The following is a 23,737-nucleotide window of genomic DNA, read 5'->3' as shown; positions in this document are numbered from 1 at the left end:
GTACAAACAGCAGCTTAATCCAGCTGATGTGTGCTATGTAAATAAATGCAAGCGATTTGACGGAAGTAGTTCTTGGCCACTTCCATTTTTTCAAAGTAGCTCTCAGATGAAGAAAGGTTGGAGACCCCTGTATTAAAGGGTTTCTTTAGCGAGCCTTTTGATTCTGATCTACAAAGTATGGAAGCCCATTTCCGCCAGTTAAAAAAATAAAAATGAAAATAATAAAGTCATAATAATGAGATAAAAAGTCAAAATTATGAGATATAAAGTCATAATAATGAGATAAAAAGTCAAAATAATGAGATATAAAGTCATAATAATGAGATAACAAGTCAAAATAATGAGATAAAAAGTTGAAATTATGAGATATAAAGTCAAAAATAATGAGATATAAAGTCATAATAATGAGATAAGTCAAAATAATGAAATAAAAAGTCAAAATAATGAGATAAAATTGAATTGATTGAAATTATGAGACTTTATTGTTTTCATTTTTATTTTTTTTTACTGGCGGAAATGGGCTTCCATACTATTTTTAAAACTATATTTAAAAAAAACAAAACCTGTGAGCGATTCTAACACGACAATTTTGTCCCGCAAGAAAAACAGTTTGGACACCACCGCTATGTCTACTTTATTGTCATCAGCATGAATTGTTATCGCCTGTAGGGGGCGCGGTAACTTCTGGAGCTGCGGGTTTGCCATTGGATGATGCCGCTCGGAGGAGGAGACCCCGCGGGCAGTCAGCGCTTGATTGACGTCGAGGAAGAAAAAGAACACAAGATCGGATTACAAGATGGCGGTCTGTGGACGTTAGCAAGAAGGCCGTCAGAGTTGTTGTGTTCTCTGTGAATTTTCCTCTTTGATAAAAGGCCTCCTGTTAAGTTCTTTGACTCCGTTGACGTAATGCGTTTATGAAATAGCTACCAGTGTTTTACAACTGTTGATAACTTTACTTAGAAGTGCATGTTTTTAATAACATGCGGGAGGGAGCGAAGTTAACAGGTCGAGGAAAACACCAGACGGGTTGAGGTGATTAGCTTGTTAGCAGCCAGCTAGCCTGCTAGCTCGGGACTCGGGTTAACCATGTCGGACACTCGGCGGCGAGTCAAAGTGTACACGCTTAATGAAGACCGGCAGTGGGACGATCGGGGCACTGGACACGTTTCGTCTACATTTGTTGAACGGTTGAAGGGGATATCGCTGTTAGTTCGTGCGGAATCTGACGGTAAGTTCTCAGTTAGCATAGCCACATTTACCTTCCAGGAGAGGGGGGCTAAGGCTTTTTGCATGCTACCCTCCTGGTTGTTCGGACAGAAGCCTTCAATTGCCACTCGTCGTTAACACACTGGCCTCGCTTCATTGACTTGACTGCAACATGTGGGACCCAGTGGTGTCATGCTCTTTTATAAAAATCTGCATTGGCACCGTCCCGAGAGAAAAGACAGTAATTTATTAAATGGCTAATGCTAGTGAGCTCGTTGCTGTAGCAGGCGAGGTGGTCTTAGCATGGGGGGGCCCTTCAAAGTCTAGTCTGAAACGTACTAACTTATCACTGCTCATTAAAGTAAATCATTATGTGGGACTTTAAAGTAAAGGGGCTTGAGGTGAGTATCTCTCTTATTATCTCACCTTTTGTATATTTTGCAACTTTGTATTGTTCAACATTTTTTTTACATTGTCTACGTTTAGTTAATTGATCTCCGTGTCACAGGTTAAACGATTCTTTTATTGTTCATATCTGTTGTGATTATTTACACTAGTTTTAAAGAGAGGCTACTCTACTCTTTGTGTTTTTAGGATCACTATTATTGGAGTCGAAGATAAGTCCCAATACTGCATATCAGAAACAACAGGTAAGAACAGATCATCATCATGATGAGTCTTTAAACATGTTGGATTGAAATCAAATCAGTACATTCAAGAGTTAAATGTGTTGTCCTAGTTATTATAAATGAGAGAAGTGTATCTGCCTTGTCAGTATCTGCTCTACTCTTATTTTTAAACACTGGAAACCAGCGATATCATTCATGATCAAGCACTCAGTAATTGTGTGTAATGTCCCGGATCTTTTGTGAATACAACCTTTTTTAAATGTATGCTGTCAATATGATGAGCCTTTTTTTTTTTTCGTGCACAGTTTGAGATTTCTTTCTCCCTCTTTAAGGACACACTGATAGTTTGGTCGGAAGCAGATAATTATGACCTTGCCCTAAGTTTCCAGGAAAAGGCTGGCTGCGATGAGATCTGGGAGAAGATTTGCCAGGTAAAGTCAACAAAGTTTCTCCCAGATTTAGTGCATGTACCAGATTTAGCAGGAGTGGAACCACTAAGCTGGTGTGGAAATGTTACAGATGCTATCACAATTTCTTCATATCTTCGTACGATTTGTGTCACAGGTTCAAGGTAAGGACCCTGCCCTGGACATCACCCAGGACCCCATTGATGAGTCGGAAGAGGAGCGCTTTGAGGAGATTCCAGAGACAAGCCACCTGGTGGAGCTCCCTCCTTGCGAATTAAGTCGCTTGGAGGAAATTGCGGACCTGGTCACCTCTGTTTTGTCCTCGCCAATCCGGAGGGAAAAACTGGCCCTGGCCTTGATGAGCGAGGGTTATATCAAGAAACTCCTGGGTCTTTTCAGAGTATGTGAAGACCTGGACAACAGGGAAGGTTTACATCACCTCTATGAGATTGTCCGAGGAGTCTTGTTTCTCAATAAAGCAGCTCTTTTTGAGGTGATGTTTTCCGATGACTGTATCATGGATGTGGTGGGCTGCCTTGAGTATGACCCTGCTCTGGTTCAGCCTAAACGACATCGGGAGTTCTTGACCAAGACAGCAAAGTTTAAGGAGGTGATCCCTATCACGGACTCTGAGCTACGACAGAAGATCCACCAAACGTACCGGGTCCAGTACATCCAGGACATCATCCTGCCCACACCATCTGTTTTTGAGGAGAACTTTCTGTCCACGCTCACCTCCTTCATCTTCTTCAACAAAGTGGAGATTGTCAGTATGTTGCAGGTAAGGATCAACACCGGGTAACCTGCATTCTTTGTTATGGCGTACTTTATAAGTCAGTATTTAATGATTTTTTTGCGTTTTGTTTTCATTGTCAGTAAAAAAAAATGTTGCATCCGCAGTTTCCTGAGTCTGCATTAGGTTACCTTTGACTAAAAATAGTTTGATACATGCAAGTCGACCTGTTGTCCCGTTGATTCCAGAATTTAACATGGTGCATCCTCGATGATGAATGACTAACAAATGCTTTGCAAGTGTTAAATGTATTGATTTCTTATGGTATATGAAATGTTAAATAATGTGGGAAATTAATTTGTCTTACTAACAAAGTACAGTCCTTTATTATTTTCAATAATCTGATGGATTGTGCTGAATGTGATGTCAAAAACAATGTGTATGTATGCTCAGGAGACTTTTCAGTTTGTTATAAATGATAAGTATAAAATAATAAAAAGTTGTTCAGTAGATGAGTGAGGTTCTATTTCATTGCTTCTAATTCCATTTTTATATGGAGCTATTGTAAGGAAGTACCGTAGTGCATTACCATACCATGATGTTCATTGCTCCAAAACTTAATACAAATTGTCCAAGATTTATTTTTCTATTCCCCTTGCTAATTTGTATTACATTGTATTGTAGCCTCCTATTTTCATTGATTTAATCCTGTTATTCCCCTGCAACAGGAGGATGAGAAATTCCTTACAGAGGTCTTCGCACAGCTCACAGATGAAGCCACCGAGGACAGTAAAAGGAGGGAGCTTGTAAGTAAAACCATGTCAGTTCTTCTGGCAGGAGGCTGTGATAGTGCTTTGGAGGTGTTGGATCTTATTTTGATACTGTCAGTCATCGCTGTGAGAAAAGAAATGCACTCATTATTACTGTCCCTGTTAAATCTGTTCCTACTACTGTTTCTAGTTCCTACTCCTGTGCTTTTTTCTTTCTTTCTTTCTTTCTTAAAGAAATAAAAACTCACCATTTAACCTGACTATTGTGTAGGGTTTACTATAATGATTGAGGCTAAATGCCTTCTTTTGATTGGCTTATTAAATAATGACTATGGCAACACTACTAAATAAATGTTGATATTGGTCCTTTTTTAACATTTGACAGGCGGATATCTGGGAATGTGACAGTTCACTACTTTAAAAAATGTCACTGCTTTACAGTATCATGCGTGGGACAATGCTTTGGAATATTGTTTTTGTCACTTTCTTTTAACTGTTTGAATTGTGTTTAATGCTGATCAACAATTTCATTTTTTCTCTTCAGGTAAACTTTGTCAAGGAATTCTGTGCTTTTTCACAAACCTTGCAGCCACAGAACAGGGATGCTTTCTTCAAAACATTGGCAAATCTGGGCATTCTACCTGCTCTTGAAATAGTCATGGTATGTTCTGGATTTTGCATAACTGTGTATAACTTTGATCTTTGGTTAAACATATCCCAGAGTGTGTTTTTTTTGCCCATGTCTGTGTAGCATTCTCTTTTTAAGGTTTTTACTATTTATTTTCTCCTCTAGGGAATGGATGACCTGCAGGTGAGGGCGGCAGCTACAGACATCTTTTCTTACCTGGTGGAATTCAGCCCCTCCATGGTCAGGGAGTTTGTGATGCAGGAGCCACAGCAGACAGACGACGTGAGAAGCTACACACACACACACACACACACACACACACACACACACACACACACACACACACACACACACACACACACACACACACACACACACACACACACACACACTCAATAGAGAATGCTTACACTTTGCACTTGCACATCAAAGGATTTCATTTCTCATTTATTTCTGTTTAACACTATATTGAAGTACTGCTGTCTTTAAGTTGGTTTGTATGACATGTTGTGTGTTTTTTTTTTTTTTTTTACTGTGTCATGCCTTACAGTATTTCCCCCAGACACATCTTTTTAAGCTTTGTGCTGCATTAATCTTGCATACAATTCATGTGCTTGTAAGGCTCTTAAGCGGTACTCCTGAGTACCTAGGAAGATCAGAAAAACTATAAATATCAAATGGATTTATGCTTTCGGTAATCTCTGACATATGCAACAGAGTAAAATGTAAAGTCATAGTTTGATGGACGGGAGACCTACAACTGTAAGAGAACCATTTAAGTATTCACTGATTTCATCTAATGGTTATCAATAAAGTCCAGACACTGACACTTAATAATTCTGTACTGACACAAAATATTGTACTGTTCGGAGAAGTTCTGTGTAGTTAATGATCTTCCAGAGGGGTAAGGCCGCATTCAAGATTCAGTTTATTTATCATTTTCCTTATGTATCTGCACACAGAAAGAAGATAACATTTTTCATTTTCATGGGTTCATTTTACATAGGAATGTGAGACAATCAGATAGAAACAGCATCATTGACTGTATCTTCTTCTGTGTGTCTTTTTCAGGATGTGTTGCTGATAAATGTTGTGATCAAGCAGATGATTTGTGACTCTGATCCAGAGTTAGGAGGGGCTGTCCAGTTAATGGGTCTGCTCAGGACGCTCATCGACCCTGAGAACATGCTGGCTTCAACAAATGTGAGCAAAACCAACGCACACAAATAAGTATTTTAATAGAGACTGGCTCTGTTAAAAACAGAGAAACAAGGCCTTAATTATTCAAGCAATGCCAGACTTGTTGGTCTGAATCCAATTAAACCTGGAAAGGATAGCTGAAATGTTGAGATGCATCGATTGCAATTTCTGTAAAGAACTTGAATTGACAGTACAAACAAACATTAAGTAAAAATAATAAATTACTTTAAATTAACTTCTAAATTGCTCTTGGTCACCTTGTACATTATATTATCAAATCTACTCTGTTTAGCGTTAATGATTTTTAAATATTTCTTTTTGAGGAATCGCTTGTTCACATGACAACTCCGCGCCTTTTACGTCAACGTTTCCACAAGCGGTTTTTTTGTGCATGTTTTTTTTTTTTTTACATTCCCCACTACGAGGGTGGTTCTTCTCACCCCCGGCCTGTTGACCAGCCGCTGAGCTGTGTGAGCAGGACGCTTGATGTTTATTACAAAGCTAACAAAACACACCGCTGGTAGCATTACCGTGTAATTCAGACTGCGGCATCTCCTTTCTGGTTCCTCTAAGATGCAGCTCCAGGACATGAGTTTTGGCTGAGATGAAAGATTACAACTGTTACTTTAAGATATTTCTCTGGAAACATTTAAGATAGACAGCTTTTGTTGACCCGTGGACTTTTAGTATTTTACTTGATACACACACATTAAGCACGCTGCTCTTTATGGATGGTGCTGACCAATAAATCTATTGTTCACAACAGAGATTTTTTAATTCTGTTCAAGAAAGTTCCCCCTATTTGTGATCTGTATGGATTAATATTGTTTTTTATTTAAAGTTGAGGGAGGGAGATGGATCGTCAGTTGGTGAATTTGTTGGTCTGTCTCAACAGGAAATTGTGTAACCGTGCTTAAGATCCTTTCCCCACAACAGGTGCATTTGCATTGTTACAGCAGTAAAGGCAAACAAACGGCAAAAGTTTAGATAAGCATCAATTAAAAACTATAATATGTAAACTAAATACGTTTTTTTTTTAAAGCAAGAAAACATGTTTCTCACAAAGGGAAATTTAGATAATTCCTCATTCAAGAGACTTGTTATTTTTTCTATTACTATTGCTTTTGAAGAAAATCTGATAACCTGATTAATCGCCAGAATAATAACTTTAAGTAACGATTTCTCCAGCCCCCAATGCCACCAACTGAAGAATGTACCACTTGTTTGTACAAACATCAACACTGTTCATCAACTCTTGTCATTGGTTTCCCTTTAGAAAACCGAGAAGACAGAATTCCTGAGTTTCTTCTACAAGTACTGCATGCACGTCCTGACGGCTCCTCTTCTGGCAAACACACATGACAAAAACTCAAAAGGTGAGCTGAAGACGGAGCCCTTTTGCAAAATGTCGAGTTTCAAACTAAAATAAATACAGACTGTCACTGATAAATCTGTGTCGTTGCCTTTCAGATCTACAGGAGGGCTCAACTAAAATCAATCTGGTCTGTCCAGGTCAGTGAATTATGTTTATTATTATAACTGTCAAGAACTGTGCATGCCAGAATTTTTATTCTTAAGGCAGATAATGACATCACTTTTATATTTCTCCCTTTCTTTAAACTACACACTCTAGAAAAAATATAGAGACAAACAACCTAACAATAGCTAACAATGAGGCAGTGGTTGCAAAGTATTGTAATTAATTCACTGTTGCTCTAAATTGAACAGGCAAAGTATCTTTTTTATGATTTGAAAAAGACTGGACTTAAAGGGCATAGTCCTCAGCTTTGTTTAATATTTAGACATTTTGCATACATGTTGTGTCAGGTTTTGAAGAAGCTTTTCTTTTTTTTTTTTTATGGGTAGACAACTTCCAGACAGCTCAGCTGCTAGCACTGATCCTGGAGCTTCTGACCTTCTGTGTGGAGCACCATACCTATCACATCAAGACCTACATCATGAACAAAGACCTGCTCAGGAGAGTGCTGGTGCTAATGAACTCCAAACACACCTTCCTCGCCCTTTGTAAGTGCGCACATACACAAATGCTTTAAAGAAACACTCACACTTTTTGTTTCTTTGTCCTTCCCGCTGGATGGTTGTACTACTTTCTTGCAGTTTAGTGATCCAGAAAAGAAACAGTTTTTCTTGAATGTATTTTCTGTTTGTTTGTTTTGTCAAAGGTGCCCTGCGTTTCATGCGCAGAATTATTGGTCTGAAGGATGAGTACTACAACAGATATATCATCAAAGGGAACCTGTTTGAGCCTGTCATCAATGCCCTGCTGGACAACGGCACTCGATACAACCTCCTCAACTCAGCCATCATAGAGCTCTTTGAGTTCATTAAAGTGGTGCGTAGACACAAAACAAATGAATGAAAAGGTTTTGTATCCGAGTGCGCACATGTAAATAGAATTCTTTGTGATTTTGACACCATGTCTCGTCTTTCCAGGAGGACATCAAGTCTCTCATTGCTCACATTATCGATAACTTTTACAAAGCACTTGAATCAATTGAGTACGTCCAGACTTTCAAGGGCCTGAAAGGAAGGTACGAGCAGGAAAAAGACCGTCAAAGTCAGAGACTCAATAGGTCAGTAGACCGTAAACGGAAGTGCTATGGTTCTAGTTTTATCTGATGTAATTGCGACCTTTATTAAATATTCCAGTTGTTATTTCTCTGTAGATATCGCAGAGATGCACGCTCATTGGACGAGGATGAAGAGTTGTGGTTCAATGACGACGAAGATGATGAAGATGGGGAGGCTGTTGAGAAGTGCCGCATGGAGGACGATTTCTCTGACAGCTATGGCAAGTACATGGAAGCCAAAAAAGGTAAGCTGCTGTGGTCTGACTGAATGTGTCTTCATTAAGCTCTCTCCCAGGACTAGAACATCCCTTCAAGTTTGATATTTATAATCTATGTTTATGCAGGAGCTGCTAATGGAGCCAATGGTGCCAATAATAATGGGAAAGCTGCTGTAATCCCGCCTGCCTCACCAGCCGTCACTCCAAACAACAGTTCGACTTCCTCCGTCAAAACTGTTGCCCTTCCTGCCACACCAGTAGTGAAGGTAATACATCTTTACAAATAATTTGAGAATGCCTCAGTGTAATCAAGTTATTTTCTAAACCCAGTATTGGCAGCCAGATTAAAGTCAACATCATCACCACTGTTGTACTGTTAAAAAAACATTTGTTAAATTTAGTTTGGATATATTATCTTATTTCGGCTGGGCAGACCGAAAGATGACTGTGAGCAAAAAACAAAAGTTTCCACATGTTCCACGTCGAGTTTCTGCTGTCATCTCTTCAGTAAGTCTTTCCTTAAACACAGCAGCCTGATGTCAGTAACACACTTCACTGCTTAACAAATAAATAACCTCTTGAATTAAGCAAGGGTAAAGGCAGGAACAAAATATATTTATTTTGGATTAAGTGGTACAATTTGCTTCTCTAAAGTGTTGTTTCATGTCACATGTCTTTTGTAATTGGGTGTCATAATGGATGACTCCGTCTCACTGGCTGCAAAACAGTTTATTCCTACGGTTACAAATGAAGTAATCTGAACCTTACAAGTAGCAAAAACAATATTAATTCTAATAATCTTTTCAAAACCTTTTTCATCATGCTGGACTGAGTCAAAAACTAAGGTGAAGTTAATAATCTGTAAATTTGAATACATGTGTGTCCTGGCCTAATGGTGAAAATTCACATATAACATAACTGCAAATATGAGAATTTCACTACCATTACATGTTAAAGGTTCAGGCTGATCTATTACAGTAGTGTTAAATGAGCAACCATCATTAAGTCAGTGTTTTATTTATCATTTTCTTACCAAATGTATCTCACCCAGAGCCGTACACTAATTCTGTCCTTGTTCAGAAAGGAGCACAGATCATGATGGACAGCCAGCACCTGTAGATATAAGTTGTGTGCGTGTTTGAAATAGTTAAATTTTGCATATGTTGTGCTTGATAACTGGGTGCTTTTGTTGATCTCTAGCTTGCTTCTCTTCCTTTTTCTCTCAGACCGCTCTGGTTGGTTTGGTAGACTACCCCGACGATGAGGATGAAGAGGAAGAAGAAGAGGAGGAAGAGCAGTCACAGAGAAAGCGGCCTCGTCTGAGCTCTTAAAAGCAAACTGTCCTCTGTTTGGTCTATATGGAGGGACACTACGTCCTTACTATCCTCCTTCCTCTGGTTGTCTCATGCATCCTCAGCCTGCTTGTGCCACCTGTCGGTCTCACCGAGGAGACGCACAAAGACAAGCTCCCACCTCACTCAGTCCCTCCTCATCTTTGCTCCTCTTTTCTCCCTCAGTGAAGGAGATGGGGAGCTTCTCTTTTGGAAAGGAAGACGGATCAGTCTGCTCCTTCAGCCAGATGATTTTACCCCCTTTTTTCTCTGACTGTCTCCTCTTGGAGATAACAAATTCTCCTTTCTTTCTCCTGAGGAGAAACTCATTGACCCTTTTAAACTCATTCCTCCTCTTTAACTCTCCTTCTCTCTTTGTTTGAATTCCTTCTAAGCAAAATTCTCCTCTTCATCCTCACTCCTATGTATCAACCAGAGAGGCTGCAGAGGTTGAATAACAGTGCCAAGAGGGTTCCCAACTCTGCCCTGTTGCTATAGCAACAGTAGCGGGGAAGCTGCGGTACTACAGCAGCCCCACAGGATCCCTTACTTGTACTCGTTTTGAACTCTCTTCTCCATCCGTCTCAAACCGGAACCCATGAGCTCCAGAGAAAGAGGGAGCCAGAACACAACCAGCCAGCGTATGAACTGTTGAGGGGGCCAGTCAGGCTAGCAGGACTAGCCGCCATAGTGATAGTAAAAGCTTGACTGGCTGAAGTAGTGTGTGTGCGCCGCCCCGCCACAGAACTGCTCACTGCAGTCGGGGATACAGGCAGTGTAGAGGAATCAAAAAAACATTGAGAGACAAGGGAGGTGACAAAATGTACCAGGATGACAATTCAGCAGTATCGTGGCTTAGATCCAGAGGAGCAGGACTCAAAGCCATGGTGTCAGTTTGACCAAGGCTCACACACAACACAACACAGTGTCTCACACACAGGACTGCATTAGCCAGAAATCCTGTATTTCATGGCTTTGTTAAAAATTACTGTACAGATGTTTGTTTTTTTCTTTTTAATCATTCGCCCCTGATCTGATTTTGAAAGGGGATACAGACACCTACCTACCTGTGTATTTTTGTTGTCGTTGCACAAAAGGTGGGGTCACTGTTCACCCTTTCAGTCCAGTTCATTTGATTCAATGTAAAATGCAGAAAAGCTGCAAATGCTGGTTTTAAAAATATAATTAAAACTGCAGATAAGTCCTTTTTTGCAGCCAACATTTTGAGGATATCTGGAGTTTGTATTTCAGTGGATTTAAGAAGTTAGTGGCCTCATTAAAATACACATCTAGCCCAGTTTTTGTTGTGACCAGGTGAAAAACCTGAGCAGTTGGCTTGCTTGAGAATAGATTTAGTGCTCACTATTGTTTCAGGAGGTCCAGCTCCTCCCTCCGCTCACACAGATCTCAGGTTCAGAGTTCAATAGGCATCAGAAACAAAAAAGCTCCCCATCTTAACTGAGCATACATCTGACATCCAGTCCTCGATGGAAAATTATTGCTTTGAGTTAATAGGGAGCTTGAAGTGCCAGTGTAGGGGTCCTGAATGTTCAACACCACGTGATCCATTTAAAAAATATTCACCTTTCTTTCAGATTGTCTAACTTCTAGTTTTCTCTGGCCTGTCCTCAAAAAAAGCTCTGCAGACAAAAAATAGATTGAATGAATTTTTTTTTTTAACTCTGTGATTGGGTGAACTTTTTTTTAATGAGTAATTGACACAAACAACAAGCAGTGCTATTTTTTAAATCAAATTCCAAAGTATTTGAGACAGCACAGGTTTGACGAAGTGCGACAGTCATGAGACATTTCAATGTCTGGTTCAACATTTCTCCTGTTGTGTCCTCTCTCCTGGTCACACCAATAGCTCTCTGAGGAAGGAAGTCCAATTTAGCTTAAAGAAAACCTGCTGGATCACACGGCCGTCTGAGTTACACCACAGGCAGCAGCATTAGAGCACAAATTAGACAATTATTTCCAACATGCTTTTCAGGATGTACATGAGTACATGAGCAGCGAATTGTCTTTCTTACAGTCTGTAAGCGTTACCCAAACAATATGACTGTTTTTGCTCTCCCTTGATGAATTTGTACCAAGTGCATTTACTACCACTATCCATTCTTAACATTTGTATGAGTTTATTTGATATTTGAAATTAAATGTGACCCTGACTTTGAACTTTTGAATCTAACTTTGTTTTAATTTTTCTGATTTGGCAATAAGAGCAACAAAGTCCAGATGTTTGTATTCCTTAAATCATCCAAACTATTTCCCAGGTATTTTAGACCTATTTAAGACAGCAGTAAGGGGAAATATACCTGAAGACCATTAGTGTGAATTGTCGGATGCTGTCTTTGCGTTAAATAGTTCCTCCTGTGATCTGTAAAAACAAGGAATTAACAGCGTTTTAACGGGACATGACACATGCACAGTATTTTGTCCTATCAAGTGTTCTTTATACAATTAGTACACAAGGTAATAAACCCTGTTTTTTCTGATTTAATCAGAAAATAATTCTGACACGACTTTGTACTGACATGTAGCGTTGAAGTTTTTATACACACAGAGTCTGGGGTCGTTTCTATAAAATGTGATTTTATTAAACATTGTACATGAAATACTGCGTTCCTTGTAGAAAGCGACACACTGTTCTCTTGGCCCCTTTATCAATACATGACAGTGATCATCTCTTCAGCCTTCACAGTGGTCTCTGCTATCTTGTTATCAGTTTTATGGTGTACCAGCTGACTCAGCCTGCAGGCAAAGCTAATGTAAACAAGACTTGTGTTAGCTAACATTACTTCACTGTGACATATTACTCTCAGGGCATTAACCCATATCTCACTGATACAAAGCCAGGCCAGCTGTGCCTAATAGTAAATCTGTATAAACTTTTGACTGTAGCTCAGATGTTTCCAAAATCCTCCCTCGGTCACTGCTATAAATAGTATTTTTCACTATAGTGAGCAGACAAATGGGTTATCAGTCGTGCTTTTACACAATTACTGACCAGTGTTGTGTTGCATAATTAACATATACTTATCTATGAATAGTGAAGCACTGAATTGTTAGATGTTTAGCAATAACTTAACATGTTGTGAACACACTTGTACTCCATTTTTTGGGGGGGCATTCAACATTGTCAGCTTGTCGCCTGACTTGTCCTTGTGCTTTTCAGTTTGCCTTGTATTTTCTTATCTTGCTCAGTCAAACATATGCGACTGTCTTAAAGGTCTGACAATATAAATTATCTCGAGCGCTGCCTGACGCATACTCAACTGGTACATTATAAAAATTACAATTATAAAAGAAGGTGCACCTTGTACCTCTGTTGTCAGCAACGAAAATGAACGCTGATGGAGGAAGACCTCTTACTATTTATATTTCTTTGGAAAAACTGTGTCTGTAAAGTGAATTAACTGGAGGCTGCGTAAAGGAAGCCTTATGTTTGATTGAAAGTAGACTGAAAAGAAATGGGAATATTGCAGTTGGAGAGGGAAGTTATTTCTTGATCACTTCCTCTTTCAGCTTGTCAGCCAGATGTTTTCTCTTCTGCAGCTTCTTCCTCTCCTCGGCAGTTATCTCCTGCGTAAAGAGAACAGAGCGGGTAGGAGGGTAAACAACCAAACATAACAAACACCATCATTGTGTTAGGATGAAATGTAGAGGTAGCGAAAAGCACTGGGAAATGGTACTAGAACTAACAAAGCACATGTATAAATACTTTGTACATATATGAGAACACTAAGCAAAAGCAGCTAATTTGGGAATTACGACTCTGCCTACTTCGAACTATCAGTGTTTCCAAAGCTGTATCAAATGATCCAATATTTATCCAGCCTTGGAAAAACTACTGATATATCTCAATGCAGCCAACAACTTTTCTCTCTTTCCAGGACAAAGACTTCAGGTACATTTTTGTGGGTTAGGTAGAGCCAAAGCGCAAAAAACACTACACAGCAAAACGTAGGCAACACACGCCGCACAAATGAGTACATGTGTTCACATCAGGCACGAGCAGCTGATGGATCACCTTCTGTTTGGAGGAGTTAGCTGTAGAGTGTTGTGCTGGAGGAGGAGGAAGAGGAGCAGGAGGGGTACAGGCCCCGTTCCTCTGTGACTGCCCCACTGCCTCCTTATAGGTCACAGCATGTTAGAAACGGCACAGAGGGGAAATGAAAAACAAAAAGCCAACAAATAAGTCAGATGGATGGTAGAAAGGAAAACCATGAGGGAAATGTGGGTTTAAGGAAATTAAGAAAGCAGTAAAGGAATAAAAAGGTGAAATGACTAGAATGAAAAGGTTTGAAAACTCTACGTTAGTGTAATTCAAGATGATCTGTATTTACTGTTGCTTCCATTAATAACTATAATGGTCTGATACAGGGAACCACATAAGCACATGGCAAGGGTTATTTAAATCAACATTTCTACCGTCTGCAACCACAGACTTGAGTGCTTACAGGTTTATGGAACATGTTTTATATTCATTTCATGAGTGGCAGACAAAAAGACTGAGAGGCTGGACCAACCTGGCAGAGTGTCAGGTGAGGACAGAAACATGAGAAAATACTGAATTGTTAATTTGTCTAGTACAAAGAAAATCAAGTACACTATAGTCATGAACAAATATTAAAAAAACATTATCAGGCATGTCAACCAGATGAATTCATTTTTATTTACATGTTCTTGGGACAAACTGTCCTCAACAATCAGGTGATCAATCCTGATGTGTGACCTCTTTGTGAAGGGCTGTATAAGAAAGACAGGAGAAGGCTGTAGTTACCGGTGTGGTCGTGGTGGTCATTGTGGTGGCGGGTGACTCCTCTGGTGTGGTCGCCTGCTTGCTTTTCTGCTGCTCTTTCTTTAGTGCATGCAGCTTGTCTCGCTGCTGACGGAGATATGTCGCCCTCTGCTGGAGCTGCTCCTGCTGAGATGCTGTTAACTCCTGCAGAGAAGAGGACAGGTCTTACTCTAACTGCTCACAAGCAAGCATTAGGTACACTTGAATTTTGGTCATGATGGAATTAGATTACCTGCCGATTAACAAAACACTACAATAAAAATGTTAATAAGGGGAAGATGACATGACCTGCTGAATAGATTCTATGTTTATTAATATAAAAAATGTAGGACAAACAATTTGGTTGGCTCTGGCATTTCTTTCTCACCAAACCAACTAGATAAAACCTAAGCACTTTAAATCACAACACAACCCAGCTCACAGACTGTATGCACTGTTTGTAGCAGGCTCACAGACTCACAGTATATGGCTTAGAGAAGCCAGCCTCCCTGTGTGCCTCCTCCAGCCACACCTCAGCTGCAGTCTGGCTGCTGCTGCTCTGCTGCTTGGATTCAGGACCAAGGCTGACTTGGGGTTCGGAGGACTTCACTGAAGCTCTCACTGCTGGGAGGACTCTGGACTCGACACCATTACTGCCACAATCTGCATTCAAAACACACATTCATGTCTGTATGGTTACTCACAGCTACCTCAGGGTAGTTTGTTGTAAAAAAAAAAAGAAATTACATGGAAATGTGATTTGAGTGACAGCTAATTTAAAAATAGAAAAATACAATACATCTCCTGTCACCCCACATTTTTCTTCAAAGGTTATTAATTTTTTTTTTAATTATGTGAATAAATGTAAGGTTCTCTCAGGTTCAAATAGAGCCAGTAAACCAAATTAATGTGTTGAGTTTTAATGAGGCATAATGAAGAAGAGTTTAGAGTTTATAGCTCTTCTGGTTTACCTGGTTTAGGTTTGGATGTACAGCTGCTCTTAGATGCACCATCAGGATTAGCTGTCCTGCCTTCATCTTTTTTCAAAGGTTTGCCATTCACCTGGAAGGAGGAACCCCCGGCATGAGTACAATACATATAAACATGCTGAAAAACACTGCATAAAATTGAGCCAAATTTTGCAACCAGCTAACGCTACAAATTTAATTTTACAATTATGTAGAAAATTACAGGATACTTTAAAAAAAAATGTTTCAGTCCTTCCACATCTATACCTGATTCAGCAGGCATATTACAACTTTGGGGAAACTCAGTCGTAAACCGTGTTCCACGTTGCATGACACCTTATGGGCTAAAGTTGGTGCTAAATATTATCGAAGGATTTTTTCTTTTTTTTTAGAAAAATGTATAATATCCCCATAAAGATTTCTTCATGTGCCAGAAACCCCTTTGATCTCTGACTGTCTTCCCTCAGCCCTCTCTTATGTTTTTCTACAAAGTCCTTAAAAAAGTCAAATAAGTCTTAATGCACTGTAACCAGAAACTGCTTGCGTATAAACTGGTCCAAGAAGGTCCTTTCTGGTGAATCAGTCTGTGTGAGTTTGTTTCCTCTGAATATCTTAAGACAATATTTCACATCAGATTTTTGATCAATGTAAATTGCAACAAAAAACAAACACTTACCTGTCACCCTGCAGTCAGATCATATTTGTATTCTATTGATACCACACAAGCAGCCTAATTACTGAGACTTTGAGCTACAAAGCGGCTACATGACCAACTCACTATTCAGTTTATGAAGTGACAAAATACTTTCCCCTCTAAGATTGCACTGATACCTTTGTTATGGTTATGATGCCAATTCTAAAGTGCCATACAGAACATTTAGTATCAGAGAAAACCTCTTTCCCTTGCCATAAAAGACTTTATTCTGTACCCAGTTCTTGTATATTCAGTCCTACAATTATCAATCAATCAATCAATTTTTATTTTACCTACCTTTCCCTCAGTAAAATGATGAGTATTAATGCATCCTTAGAGTGGGCAGTAACTGTCTGTCACTGGTTCAAATCTTGCTACATGACAGGTTCAATTACCAGATTTGATTCAGTGTGTCCGTTCACTATTGGGACGTGGTGACCATTACTGCTGCTTCTGTCAACATTCTCCTTGGTTTTGGCCTTTGCATGAAATAAATAGCACAGTGTTATAGAAATGAGGTCTAAATGGACACACAAAAACTCTGAGTTGATAAAAAAATCATGGTAGATAAAACCCCACCAAAGTGCAGCACCTGCAGATTTTTACAGATATCAACCTTGTTGCTTGCACAAAAGCCTCACATGTCTCCCATGAGGTTCCATGGATTTCCAGAAGTCTAATTTGGCTCCCAGAGCCTGTGATCTCATGATGCCTTACCTTGGCAGTGTTGATCTGTTGGCTGGGAGCAGATGTTGCATTAAGGGCTTCTTTGCTTTCTACCATTGGCTTATCAGAGCAGCTGCTGGAGGTGGAACCAACCTCTTCTTCTAATTGCAGCCTCCTGGACATTTCCTCATCGTACTCCTCTTTGGATTTCCTGAGTAGAGTAGAAGCAGAGGAAAGACAGCGTCACTGTATGATTTGATTCAGGGTTTATTGTCGGAGTTAATGAAAAGGATTTGTTTTCACTTTGCATAGATGAGCACCAGTGAAAGTATCATCTCTGATTCCTGAAAGCATGAAACAGGCTGTCTTAACAAGTCATGTTCTTTAGCATTCAGGAGCCCACTTAGGCCGTTCCAGAGTATTATTAGTAGCCTGGCTGTAATAAAAGTTAATCTACAGTAAAGCAGATTCCATTGTCTAGTTAGCCTTTAACCATGCTGTGGCCTTGCTTGATCACAGGGATCACCAGGGCGCCACACACAGATCATTTAATATGATTTATTCAACAACTTAAATTGCATTGAATTAAATTTCCACAAAGCATTCATAAGTTGGTATCTAAATGGAGAGGGATCATGTGACAGAGCGACTAAAAGATGGTCTAATGAACATATTCAACAACTCATCATTGCAGATCGAGTGATTGAACTGAGCATCCAAATAAAATTATGCCAAAAAATCAACATAAACAAAAGCTTGAACTTTACTCTCAGCACTGCAGTGACGAGTTTATGACCGTTACTCACATGTGACTAACTGAAGGATACTGCAGAAGAGAGGAGTCATGCTAAAGTATCAGTCAGAAGTTGTGTATTCATTTGGATGATGTTCATTGACTCATGTTTTTTTGGTTGTTTGCCACGAAATGTAATCCATAACATTACATTAAGAATGACTGTATGAATACCTTCCATTCAAGCTGTTGACTGACTGACATCTTTATAAACACAGCAGTACATGTTCTGTTCACAAAGCCTCAACCCATTACTTACTATTAATGTTTTGATCCAAAATCGTTCGAACCACAAGGCATCAAAAGACATTCAACCGAAGACAGCTGAGTACCTGTGCTTGAAATCAGTAACATTTTGAAAATATCCAAGCAAAAAATGCCTAAGTAATTTCCCCACGAACACATGAATGACCACTGACTCATTTATGGCTAATGTATCCAACAACCTTTCACTGCTGAGGTAAACCATCCAATCATTTGCAGACTTATGACATAGATAAAAAATATATATATATTTTGCAAATTCATTTGATTTATTGATTGCTTAAAAAAAAAAAACGTGTTATTTTTTCAATATTTAATCCAATAAATGATCCACTTCAAGCTGAGTAAGTTTGCAAAAAAAAAACTCAGACATGACTAAGTCATGTCAGTTTAGAATTAAAATCAGCTTTGAAACTCAAAGATTTTAAGGTATGATGTCATTATATGGGAATAATTTGCAGAGATAATAATTTGCATTGCATAGAGAAACCTTGTACTTACAGTATATCTTTAAGGTAGGAAATGAAGGGGAGTACAGTGCTGATTAACAGCCAGCGTACCCTGGTAAGACAAAGGGGATAAAATACTTTTTTTCCTCAGTTGCTTGTTTAGTGTCAATCCCTCCATCCTAAATTAGCTGAATCCTAAGGAGCTTAACTGTGGTCCCATTAGACTCAGTGTGTTCTACTTGGCCAGGCTGCCAGCAAAATCTCATTAGGTAGCAGGGGTAGGAGCGTCAGGCAAGCTGGACACATGGCCAATGTGGACATAAAGACAATTTGGAAACATCAGAACAGCACAATAAGGAATCATCTCAGATCTGATCATTTCAAGTCTTAATTACTTTAATACTAAAAATAAATAAATGAATACATATCTACTGACTTAAGGAATGTATAAAATGTTTCCGTATCAAAGTTATTTAATTATGATATGTTATGTCTCTTTATCATAAAGAGAAAATCTATTCCATTGGTGGGCGGGCTGGTGAGTATAAGTATTATTAAATTATGTTTCCCAGCTTTATAAACAGTTGAGGATTGGAATATTTAAAAAAGGCATACATATGAGGTAAACATTGTAAATGACTGCCATCAAACACAGCTGATTTTCAAAAAGTCAAAAAGACTATACACGAATGACAAAATGCTGAAAAATTGCTAGAGAGAGAGAGAGAAGAATGGAGAGAGAAATCATGGGACTTACTTGAGAACCTCCTGTAGGATTTTCATCTCTTGCTCCTGAAGCTCTGTCATCACGTCAACACCATCAGTCAAACACTCTGGGAGGGCGCCTATGCAAACAAAAACACAAAGGCATGTTACTAGACTTGAAATGATATCAGAAGTGTTGTAAGTGCATGTGTGTTTACTTACATATATATATATATATATATATATATCTATATATATATGTATACATGTGTGTGCATACCATTCCTTTCTTTAATGACCCTGAGGGCTTGAAGCTGGAGCTCCATGTTCTTCTGGACCATCAGAGAGCGAAACATTTGGAAGTCGTCTGTAGCAAGAACTGGCTGAAACACAGACTAAAAAACAAAAAGTAAGACTATGAAAAATCACGTTATATAATACATGATTATGAATGAATGGTGATGGAGCAAAGTGGAGAAATCCATCTGGAACTTCTCATCAGTTTGTACCAGTATTGTAAAATTGTATGCTATTAAAAGTGTCTTTTCGGCTAAACCTTACTCTAAAAACTAACCAAGGTCCAGAGAATAATCAAAGAATTTAATAAAATATTTCCAATCTGTTTAATGTTGCTTCAGTATCAGAAATCAACTTAAAACTTAAATATAAAAGTATATTTCTAGAGACGAATTCTCTAGAAATTTCAAAAGACCACAGAAAAGTACCATAAAAACAAAGCACAAAGGGAAACATACCTAAAGCAACATCAATCAACAAGATAAAAATATGGACATGCCAACTTTTCAGAATCAGTCAACATCCTTGCAGCAGCAGCAGCAGCATTTTTTGGCCAAACCAAAGAACCACTGTATTCCAGGTTTGATGTAAAGATGGCTTAATTCACTTTTCCTATATCATGAAAAGACCAATGTGACTTTTTTAGAAGCGTTTATTTACTTTAAGTATCTCAAGCTCAGAATTAAAGATTAAACATTTTTTTGCATGTGATTACATTACAGAATTGAGTTGCCCTAGCTTAAATTAGAGTTGACTTCAGGGCATTAAAGAGCCCATATTATGCCCTTTTTGGGGTTTGTATATTTAATCTATGTACCTACTTTTGTATGTTCACAATAGCTAAAGTCCGAAAAAAGTGTCTGTTTTCATGTACTGCTCCTCCTTGCTCCCTCTACGCTCTGAGTCCGTCAGCTATGCTCTGTTGAGCCCCCACTGTTAGACCCCACGTGGGCCAAGTCTGCTCTGATTGGTCTGCCGATCCGCTCCGTCGTTATTGGTCAGTCGCTCAGCATGCGTCTCGGAAATTTCAACATGAGCTGCAGGGCTTGCCACAACGAGCCAATGGGCTTAGATCAGTGATCTCACACTGACAATGACGCCGCAATGACCAATTTTTATCGAGGGGGGCTAGAACCGAGCGTTACATGCGGCTAATGCTACAGCTAACAGGAGGAGGTAGGAGAAGCCACGTTTCCGCAGACTTTGAATTTTTGCACATAGATGTGCCTAAACATGCACAGGACACATGGAAAACACACTAAATAATATGGGACCTTTAATAGATGAAAAAAGTTACTTGTTATTCTTTAATGTACTTGAAAAGACCCAGAAGATGCTTTAAGGACTCAATATATATTTTAAAGGGAGATTCACAAGAAGTGACACGATAGATATGTCATAATTCTAATAATATTTATGGATGGAGAGTATTTATGTAGAATAGATCTGGCCCCAGTACAGAGCCATGTGGGACCTCTTGGATTATAGAGGAAAAGGAAGAGAAAAAAAGACCAATAGCCATAATAAGCTATGGGATATGTTTGTAAACAGGGTAGCACTTAGGCTTAACCTTTTATATTAGTTTCCTGTCTGTATTCAAAGGTTTGTCAAACATCTAGGCTAATGCTAGGAAAATCTTTGTGACAAACCTTTAATACATGTTTTCTGTTCTCACAACAACCGTGTCATCAGCTTCTTAGGGATGACGCTCCTTAATGCTCAGCTTCCTTTCTCTTGTGTTTGCAGAAACCTCTAGAAAATAACTTTCTCTGTTCTCACAACAAAAACAGGCTGCTGGAGATTTGGGTGTCAAGTGGCTTTAACTAACTCCTACTATATTTGGTAATTGATGAGATCAAAGTTCCTTGTGAAGCATGATGACTTCCAAAATCCGCATCTACTTTGCTACCAATGCCACACCTACTGATCAGTGCCAAGGAAAATCTATTTATAGGCTGTAACATATTAAACTGTAACTACTCACAAGATTTAACTTTGAAATCCAGGTTTATAACCTCATGCTTTCTTACAAGTTTTTTTTCCTCTAACATCTTACAACTTAGAAAACTAAAATAGAACCACATCACACACATAAAACAAAGTTTGTATCCCCTTTAATTTCATTTTACAGATATGTGTTTTTAGTTTAGCTGTACCAGAAGCACCAAAAGCACCAGAATCCCCCAAACACTTTAATGTGTATTCCTTGCCTAAACTAGCTATGAAATAGCATGAACATGCACTCTCAAACAAGATTATAGGTCTCATGGCACCAATTGCACCTGTTTACAAATGACCTTCCAAACATAAAGTTTAGTTTTCAACTTTTTAAGATTCTCATCACTTTCTTAGTTTGGCAGTTTATTACCACCACAACAACTATGTACTGTATGTATAGGGTTAAAGGCTTTTCTTCTTCCCTGCCATTTAATTACTGACTTAATTTTCATTATTGTAAGCGAATTAGCAGCATACCTTCACACATAAGAGATTGATGTCACAGTCAAACCATTTACAGCTATAAGGAGACAAGTGAAGTCTGAACATTTTTAGAAAATATGGAAGCACTGAAATATGTATTTCAGTCTTGTCCTTAAACTAAGCGGTTTTAGATAATCACCTATATAGATCTAACTCAGCAAATATATGTTGATAGGACAAAGTGTTCTGAAATATCCAGGTTGAAGAAAATACAGATGAAAATCTGGCTGCTTGCACTTGTGTAGACAAATGTATGGTGGAGCATGATACTCTGCTAAGTGTAATATAAATTCAGTAGACTGTCTGGATAGACCACATATCTATAGGGTGGGCTTGAAAGACAAATGTGATTGTACAAACTATATTTTCATTGAAAGATTTCACCTGAAAATCACTAGTAAGCCTTACATGAAGATACATTTCTATCCTTGTCAACCATTAGAAAGGTGCAGAGCTGCAGTTATGTAAGCAAATCCTAGCCCTGATTCTCTATTCAGGTTAAGTTCAAGACTGACAGTGTTGTGCCAACAGGGAGCTTAACGTACCTGCAGTGTTTTGGACTTGGCAAAAGGAGAGGTGCATGCATCCAGAAACTGATGCTCGTTGATGCCTACCTCTTGCATGTAATTATCCAACAGCTTCTCCACCTACAAAAGCAAAGCAGCTTACATCAGATATGTTTACTGAGTCAGCAATATAAAGAATCCAACAACCTTTCACCGCTGAGGTGAACCATCCAATCATTTGCAGACTTATGACATAGATAAAAAATATATATATATTTTGCAAATTCATTTGATTTATTGACTGCTTAAAATACATCTTTTATCATGTGTTTGACACATAAGGACCAACACTTTCACTCACCAGTTTCTTATACTGCACGTGGATTTCGGTGTAGGACAACTTATTTTCATCTTCATCATCAAAAACTAAAAAAAAAAAGAAGAAATCAATAACACCTACATGTTAGTAATACAGCATACAAACAGTGGCCACTGCAGATATTATTTTCTGTATTTACCTACATTAACATTACCAATGGTATTGTGTAGCGATCAATTCAAATACAGAGTAGATAATGTTACTTTTTAGTTAATTAAGCAAACTTTCTTGCATGAACTCCACAATGCTATGACCTGCTAACTTGGTCGTAAACTGTTTTCTTTTGAGCCTTAATGCGAGGCAAATGTTCAGAAATTCGGATACACTGCAAAAAAGTAACTTGCAGGGTTATCATTTTGTAAAATGTTACATTGTTAGTATATCTAGGTCAACCAAAACAGCGCAGTCACACGTTGGCCTTTTACACTTAGCTTAGCCACATCGCTCACAGTGCAGTACAGTGCAGCTCTAAGTCCATGGCTGAACATGGTCGACATCGTGTATTACCTGTGCATTTGTTTTCCATAAAGTCCGTGACAGGAATGACCCATTCCGGACTGCCAAGGTAGCCAACGATGCTCTCAATAACCCACTCGCTGTCATCCTCAGCCATGTTGGCTGCTGCTGCTGCTCGGCAGTGTTAGCGACAACAGCTCCGACAACACAGCGATGTTCTTCAGGTCGGCACGTCCAGCTCCAGTATTACACCAAGTCAGACAGATGGAAAAACACATCTGGTTTAATTTCCTTTCAATAAACTGGTCCCCATAGCGCTTTACTGTGGGCTGTGTTCTCCCTCCTAACAGAACGGGACAGTCTCCGTAAAAAAAGCGCACTCATGAATTTGCAGAGCCCAGTGGTGACGCCTAATCGGTTGCCAAGGAAACAGTTACGTCAGTCCGCTGCTGTTGGAACTCGAGCCCAGGTAGCAGTGTAGGTAGGTAGGTACAGGAATCTCTGCCGCTCTATCTCACAGTTTCAGTATTTTATACCAACACCTATCTTTTGATTAATCTGGATGCTTTAGCTGCAGCTTCCA

General features: G+C 39.0%; 2 protein-coding genes across 5 annotated transcripts; one reads left to right on the top strand and one right to left on the bottom strand.

Moving 5' to 3' along the window:
- Window positions 1-763: 763 nt before the first annotated feature.
- Window positions 764-11,891, top strand: ppp4r3b (protein phosphatase 4, regulatory subunit 3B). Its single transcript, XM_061040121.1, has 16 exons — window positions 764-1,228; window positions 1,801-1,856; window positions 2,168-2,266; window positions 2,400-3,023; window positions 3,704-3,781; window positions 4,290-4,406; window positions 4,539-4,655; window positions 5,445-5,576; window positions 6,850-6,949; window positions 7,044-7,085; window positions 7,440-7,598; window positions 7,757-7,926; window positions 8,028-8,167; window positions 8,261-8,409; window positions 8,509-8,648; window positions 9,609-11,891. Exons 1-16 carry the CDS (start codon window positions 1,087-1,089, stop codon window positions 9,711-9,713), a joined length of 2,370 nt encoding a protein of 789 aa, XP_060896104.1. The 5' UTR covers window positions 764-1,086; the 3' UTR covers window positions 9,714-11,891.
- Window positions 11,892-12,288: 397 nt separating this feature from the next.
- Window positions 12,289-23,563, bottom strand: cfap36 (cilia and flagella associated protein 36). 4 transcript variants are annotated; one of them, XM_061040122.1, is made up of 12 exons: window positions 23,206-23,563; window positions 22,681-22,745; window positions 22,359-22,460; window positions 19,316-19,430; window positions 19,088-19,175; window positions 16,876-17,035; window positions 16,554-16,637; window positions 15,468-15,558; window positions 14,978-15,159; window positions 14,500-14,661; window positions 13,747-13,848; window positions 12,289-13,295 (listed from the first exon to the last, which is right to left on the bottom strand). In XM_061040122.1, the coding sequence occupies exons 1-12, from the start codon at window positions 23,309-23,311 to the stop codon at window positions 13,215-13,217; spliced, it is 1,338 nt and encodes a 445-aa protein (XP_060896105.1). In that variant the 5' UTR covers window positions 23,312-23,563; the 3' UTR covers window positions 12,289-13,214. The 4 variants fall into 4 exon arrangements, with proteins under 4 accessions (XP_060896105.1, XP_060896107.1, XP_060896109.1 ...); XM_061040124.1 differs by having other exon boundaries at window positions 22,428-22,460; XM_061040126.1 differs by lacking the exon at window positions 13,747-13,848 and having other exon boundaries at window positions 12,289-13,298.
- Window positions 23,564-23,737: the final 174 nt, after the last annotated feature.

This window comes from Labrus mixtus, chromosome 6, assembly GCF_963584025.1.
Source record: "Labrus mixtus chromosome 6, fLabMix1.1, whole genome shotgun sequence".
Taxonomy (NCBI): domain Eukaryota; kingdom Metazoa; phylum Chordata; class Actinopteri; order Labriformes; family Labridae; genus Labrus; species Labrus mixtus.
Note: the sequence above shows the minus strand (reverse complement) of the source record. Positions and strands in the feature narration are given on the sequence as shown.